General features: G+C 37.5%; 1 protein-coding gene across 2 annotated transcripts; it reads right to left on the bottom strand.

The window, feature by feature from the left end:
* On the bottom strand, positions 1-5,511 carry cdkn1a (cyclin dependent kinase inhibitor 1A). Of its 2 annotated transcripts, none has more exons than XM_057846302.1 (3): positions 3,420-3,542; positions 1,499-1,940; positions 1-1,329 (listed from the first exon to the last, which is right to left on the bottom strand). In XM_057846302.1, the coding sequence occupies exons 1-3, from the start codon at positions 3,420-3,422 to the stop codon at positions 1,274-1,276; spliced, it is 501 nt and encodes a 166-aa protein (XP_057702285.1). In that variant the 5' UTR covers positions 3,423-3,542; the 3' UTR covers positions 1-1,273. The 2 variants fall into 2 exon arrangements, with proteins under 2 accessions (XP_057702285.1, XP_057702286.1); XM_057846303.1 differs by lacking the exon at positions 3,420-3,542 and adding an exon at positions 5,338-5,511 and having other exon boundaries at positions 3-1,329.
* Positions 5,512-7,412: the final 1,901 nt, after the last annotated feature.

Consider the following 7,412-nt stretch of genomic DNA (forward strand, 5'->3'; position numbering starts at 1 on the left):
TTTTTTATTTCAACACAATAAATAAATGATTTTCATTTGTAGCTCTCCACAAAAACAGTATGTAGCAGGATCCTTGCCCAAGTATCAATAAATAGGAAGCGCAGTCAACATTTGAGCTCCATGCTGTCACTCCGTGAGCACCTTTTTCTGCACCTATTCAAATGAGCCATAGCAGCAGGACTGTCTACATTAGACATAATTAAGAGTGATCAAAGTTATACTATTATCTAAGAGACAATTAGTGTGATGAATTGCACGCAATAGAGCAATAGGAGAGGATCGCCACTTGCCTCAAGCTTGGTAAATGAGAACACTTTTGTGATTGTCGATTAGCAAGGGTGGTGCCATGAAGACACTTAATACTGGATGGCTCCAGTACATGAGGTGCATGTGCAATACCGCAATGGGTTTATAATTAGTATACGCTACTTTACAGATCTAGTCTATTAGATTAGTGATATTTCGTTAAATAATCATTTTTAGATGTGCTATTCTACAATATCTGGAACAATATACTGTACATTTGAGGTGGGCCACTTACAAAAAAAATATTAAAGGTGGAAGAACATGATGGCACTTGTGTCATGTCTAATCTAAGCTAAGCAAATGTGTTTAGAATACTTTAGGACAGTTCAAGCATTTTTTAAAGTTGTGCAACAGGATATATAACCTATAATACAATGTAAGTGCTATCTGGGGTAGAAAAAAAATATTAACATTAAAAATAGTTTCACTGTCATAATGAAGAACAACAACAAAGTATAAAAAAAAAAAAAAAAAAGTTGAGAAAAGTGGATTCCAGCTATGAGCCAGGGACCTTCCATCCTCTGTTATTCATTGATTTCCTTGAGGCAGATTGATGTGAAACCTGAAGGTGTGTGTGTTTCAAGTAATCTTCAGCCTTATTTTCTCCGCTTCTGCATGTCACAGACTTCAAAAGTAAACAGAATGCACAGAAGGACAAATTCAGTCAACCCATAGGACATCCACCTGATCCAAATGAGTATGAATCCACCAACGCAAAGTTTAACCGTAATCTCCATTTGAACAAATGTTAAATCATTCCCATCCCAAAACCCAGTTCATAATCAACACAGTACCCAAATTAACTATAAAGACACCGAGGCTGAGGTCCCATATGTTGTCTCCCCGAGGGGCAGCCATGCAGTCTGTGCCCAACTTGGCATTCCTTAGTGTTTTTGTGAGGTCCGGTTGGAAAATTGGCACTCTTTCTGGAATGTTGCACCAGTGGGGGGGAAAAAAAAGAAAGAAATCACTTGTCGGATTTAAGCGACATCCCGACCACTCTTCTCTTGGCCTGATAGAAATCTGTTGGGAGAGGCAGGACATTTAGTATCCGGACAGAATTGGGTGTCTACTACTATGCACAAAGCTCAGCACTGATATCTCAAATCATCTTTGGAATAAATGGAAATGCCATTAATTAATTCCTATTGTGTGCCTGTAAAGATATGAAGACCATGTGTTGAATAGTTACCTGTAATATTAGTTTGTTTCCTCTTGAGTCCAGTGTTCTCTTTCTTCTTTGGCGTTTTCTCCATATTGAAAGAACATTTATCCGGTTTGCTTTCAGGGACATTCTCCTTCTCGCATTCTGATGATGCAGTCCTGGATCTCTTGTGGCTGACCGTCACCTCTGTCACCCTTTGATCAACCGCCTTCCCCAACATACGGGTTCTGTAGAGCAGCGGCACCGTGGCGACCGGAACACCCTCCCACTGAAAATGGCCGCTAGCCAGTGGCTGGTCGGACACGAAGTCGAAACTCCATCGCCGCGACGCGTCCTCCAGGTCTCTCCTCAAAGCATCCTGGTAGTCTGCCTGCAGCTGCTCTCTGTCAACTGGGCCGAACAGGCTCCTCCGTGTGGGGCCTCGCCCCGCGAAGCTCAGGGTCCTCTTGACATTGGCCATTATTCGACACTAAAAAGACATGAAGAAGGTTGAAACGAATCCCTCTTAGGCTCAAAAACCGTACAGTATTTTCTACCCGCAGAAGAAAAGAATGATTTCTTTGTATTTCATGTGGCTTTTCGTTAAAAGGACAACCAATACCTTTATCTTGTACATCCATGGTGCAATTGAGAAGAAAATTTCAAATATACTGTAAGCTTGTATTTTTTCCATGAATTGGCCACCCTAAGTGTGGGCAGACATTCCATTAATGCTAGTGCTATTTACGTGCATGTTTTTGCTATTTGACAGAGAAACCAGACTACCTGCAGAAAAACCACAGAAGCACAAAAAATCAAACCCATTTTTTTCTCACCTCTAAGACAGATTTGCTGAACCAATATTCGGTGCTGGCTTAATTCTTACAGACATGATTAGATTAAGATCTGACATGCTAGTAAAATCAGTTTAATTACAATATTTACATCCCAACATTATTTTGATTGAGTTGGTTTTGCGTCAGATTTTAAACCATGAAAATAGTATGAGAGGCGAGGATGCGATAGACAAAAATAAAGATAAAAACAGACATTTTGGCTTGTTTAAAAACATTCTGTCGAAATGAGAAGAAATTTGAATGGAAATTAACTTAGGTAAGAATAGTGCTGCAACGATTAATCGATTAACTCGAGTATTCGATTAGAAAAAAAAGACTCAAATTAAATTTTGCTGCTTTGAGTATTCGTTTAGTTAAAGTGGCATTGTAATGTTTTGTTTTGAAAGTGTTTGTATGTAGTTTTATTGATTTGGGTGGATACACTGCCCTCTAGCCTGCTTCATTTCACGTGGATAAAATCCAGCTGCTCCCTGTTAAGACCAACATGAACTAAGTTTTTGTTTGAGCTATTTTATTTTATTTTTTTTTAAATGCATTCGTAATTTAGTTCATAGGTATATTTGGCAGTTTTTTGTTTTTTGTTGTTTTTTTTTTGCGGGGGAATACGTAGCTGGATCATTTGTTAAGAGCATTTTATAAAAAGGTTAGCATATTATAGCATTTAAGCTAGTGGACTTTAGCCAATTGTTCTTTTGTTGTACATTGATCCTCTATTTATTTTTTATACTGGTTGAGGCTCAGCTCAGGTATTTTAATTTTTAATGTTCTTTATCAGATTACTCGATGATTCAAACTAACTACATCGGTTAATCGACTACTAAAATAATCAATAGCTGGAGCCCTAGGTAAGAACCACCTATATAGAATATGATTATATTAAAGTTTCCAACATTTTGACTTTTTTTTTTTTACATGTTACTATTCAATAATAAAACAGTTAACATGCAAAAAAAAAATAAAAAAAAAAATTAAAAAAAAAAAATTAAAAAAAAGCACAATTTCCATTTCTTATCTAATATATAACATATGTATGTATCAACTTTCTAATTCCTCCAAAGCCAGTTAATATGTATACCTTCAGAGTTTAAAATATAAATATATAAGTGTCTTACCATTGTTCAACGCTTCCTCAGTGAGTACAAGAGAGCATCTCAGACTGGCGTTACTGGGAGTCTATTTATAATGCTGAGACATGACTCACAGGGGAACTCAACTCTCACACTAGTACATGCCCAGACACAGTCCCACACACAGACATGTGAGGACAAGTCCTCAGGCGGAGAGAGCCACCGCTAGGAGGTGCTCTCATCTCGGGCCATCATAATTGAAGGGTGTGGAATCGTCCACTTGTCAAGATCACAGATTGGGGCTTGACAAGCAAATTAAGCGAATAAAGAACATCATGATGATTGTCATGATAATATATTTTTGTGGGGGTATACTGGTATGTTACGCTGCTTTTACACAGCTACACAGGAAGGAATCAACTGCATTTTGTGAGAATAATGAGTCATTACGCCCATCCAGGAAAGGTGGGGCAGATGCAGATCTTATGGACAAACTCTAATTAGACTAAAATCCCAAAAGACTTTAAACTCGGCTCTTGTTGAGTAATAAAATTGTGTTCTCTTTGAGAGTGTTACGTGCTATTTAAATTAAATTGAAGGTATTTCTATTTCATATACGTATTCGGGATGTTTTAGTCGTACAAAATATGCAATATTAAAACTGACCACATGGTGGCGTCATATAAAAATAATGCATTGGGCGTTTCTCCAGGAACTGATCCTTCATTTGAAACAGGACATCGAAATCATAACGCGTTTTAAAATAAATACTTTTTCAAAATGTACTCACTTGACAACTGTGCATAAATCTTTCAGACTTTTCTAAACGTGAGGCTAAATGCAGGTAGTGTTGCATCAATACCATTTTTTTGCCTCATGATTCCGACATTTTCATGTGAACCATCGAGTTTATGAGAAATTGGATGAATATAAAGTAGTGTGGCAGCATTCTGGAGACTCATATAGGCTGCGTCTAGTGCTATTAGACTAACATCAGTCTTGACCAAGGAATGACTTTCGAAAAATTGACTTTTGACATCCGCCACATTAATTAGCAAACGCCCCCCTCATTTTTATATTCATCTAATTACAGTGATTCCTCACTACTTCGCGCTTAAAACTGCAGATTTTTTCCAATTACAAAAATAAAAACATACAGTATTTTATTTATGTTATGTGCATGTATACATGTACAAAGAATTGTTTTTTAATATATATAATTTATATTATAATTATTACATTTGAAGTGCTTAAAAACTTAAAATATACAAATTATATATATATTTTTTTTAAATGATAATTTCGGAGGGTAAATATGTCTTATATGTATCTCTTTACAATGCTCTTAAATCTGAATAAATACATTGAACACACACACAAAAAAAAGAAAAAAATTGTGTAAATAAACTGCCTCTACTTCACGGATTTTCGATTTCGCGGGGGGGGGGGCGGTCCCCATTAATCGCGAAAAACAAGGAATTACTGTAAATATTTAATTTAAAATTTTGTTAAGATTGAGACGTTTCTCGAGACTTTTTGAAGCTCATTTCGTTCCTGTGAAGCGGAAATGACGTCACCGGCACTGGATGGGCGGGATCCGAAATGGTTCCAAGAATTCAAGACTGTGGCGGGAGTGGAAGACTCCGCCCAATTACTATGCCGGTACACGTGAGCTCAAAACTCGTGTCAGCCGGGTATAGTAGTTGACAATTTAACTCGACCCACGCCCTTCGTCGAACAACAGTGAAAAACAAATCTTTTGTGTATTCTTCTGAGAAAGCCAACATAAAATTTGTGTTTAATTTATTTATAATCATGTGGTGTACAGCCACTCTAGCAGTACTAGTCAATGGAAGCCATGTCTCCTGTATGCTATAATACTCAGTGAGGAATTTAATGGACTCGGAAATAGCACTACGTTCAACTTAAATCTGAAAAGTATTTTAAACACAATTTTACTTACATTTTCAGTTTCCACTCAAGATGAAATCTTGTTATGTGCTAGTTGAGCCTTTTGGCTGAAATCACCTCGAAGAAAAGCTGCGAAACTCTGCAGGATGGCCACAGAAATATAAAACAGTTTGACAGTGTCTCAAGTGTTCTCATACGGTGGCTGGCCGTAGACTTTATGAACTCCAGTGGGCGGGGACCCCCGTTTCTCGTGCGAAGGCGTGGCTTGTCGACTTCCACACGTGGATCCTGCCCAGTAAACACACGTGGGCACACGTGACACTTGGATGTGCTGGCAGAAGGAAATTCCAGCATAGGAGAGGCCCTCAGTGTGAATGTACAGAATATGTGAGTGGAAGGTCATCTTTCTTTCTCTCATTTGTGTGGTTAGAATGTGAAATGGAAAATGATTTAAGATAACTCAACATGATCACGAATAGAGTGGACTTTCATCACATTATATTTGCCCTCAAAAGAGTCATTTAGTCATTCAACTAGTGCTGCATGGATTAATCGATTAACTCGAGTATCCGAGTAGATAAAAATATTCAAATTAAATTTTGTTGCTTCGAGTATTCCTTTATTTAAAGTGGCGTTCTAATAGAAATTTTGAAATTGTCTGCATTTAGTTTTATTGATTAGGGTGGATACAATGCCCTCTGGTCTGCCTCTTTTCACATGGCTGAATCCAGCTGCTCCATGTTAAGAGCAACAAAAACTAAGTTTTTGTTTAACCCTTTAACACCGAACGTGTCGGCAGCGACGCTTTTACGCATATCATCTTTGAAGCTTCGTCACGCTGTAATTACATCACGCACGTGCTGCTGGTTGGTCTCGTTTGAAAGTGCGGAAGTTGATGTCCACACCAGTTTTTATTTGAAGTCAATCGGCCAAGAAAAACGGGAGATAATGTCATTTGAGTTTTACAGTTTTACTGCACTCATAAATATGCATTAAAACGCTGCATGGACCATGTATCCATCTCCATATTTCCATCATTTCTTGTCCTTTTTCAAAAGCGAAAGCAGCACAAAAGATTACTTATCCCAAGAGTCGTTGTGATGTCAGGAAGGACGAACCGAATGTGATCATTTTTAATAAATTTCCGAGCGAGGCGCCAACTATTGAAAGGGAGGCATGCGAAGCAAGCAGCGGCCGGTGTCGTGCCGAAAAATGCACAACACCGGTTGGTTTGAGCGAGCGACTTTGAAACGTGCAGAATGAATCTAAAACTACATTTAGCACAAGCTAATGCATTATTTCATCAACTCAAGGAAGAAGATGAGTCGTATTTGTCGTTGTTTTACTCTGATGAATCGGCGTCTCGGCGAGTAGAAGTGACAGTAGAGCGCAAACGGCGAAAGAGTAGGCTGTGTGACGTTGTGTGTGACGCAGCTCCGTGACCTGTTCAAGAAGCTTTATTGAGTGCGCAAAAAAAAAAAAAAAAAACTTTATTGGGTCGCATGCCTGAAAAATTTGAATTGAACTACTTGTCAATATTTTTTAAAATACTTTTTTTCAATGTTATACATATTTTTTCTTCACTATAATCTTTTCAGTTTTTATGTAGATGTGTGTGCGAGAAGCTTGATTGCATGTACGTATATACTTTTGATAAGGTGATGGGTACAACACCTAACTTCACAAAGAGATATCTTCCTAACCTTTTTTGTGTTACATGATATATATACATTTTTTTCTCATTATTTTGCACACTATATAGACTGTTTTGACCATAGTACGTGTAAAGGCCAAAAACGCCTATGACCATACCTGCTGTTTGTGTTGAATTGTCAAACATAAAACTATTCAATCTTATTTTTTTCTATTGAATGTTTATCCTAACAAGTTGAATAAATATTATCAACCTTCAAAACGGTTGGTCGAGCATGTTTGGTTGTCAATGGGACGTCAACATTACAAATTTTGAAAAAAGATTTTGGGATTTTTTTGTCTTTTTGGGTCCAAAATGTGGATTATTGACCAATTGGTCAGTGAAGAAAACAACAGTTTAGACATGAAGTTCAAGGTGTCCTGAAAAAGGGGACCCAATTTGGCCATTGTAAACAATTTTTTCTTTGAAATATA

Source organism: Corythoichthys intestinalis, chromosome 9 (genome assembly GCF_030265065.1).
Source record: "Corythoichthys intestinalis isolate RoL2023-P3 chromosome 9, ASM3026506v1, whole genome shotgun sequence".
NCBI lineage: Eukaryota > Metazoa > Chordata > Actinopteri > Syngnathiformes > Syngnathidae > Corythoichthys > Corythoichthys intestinalis.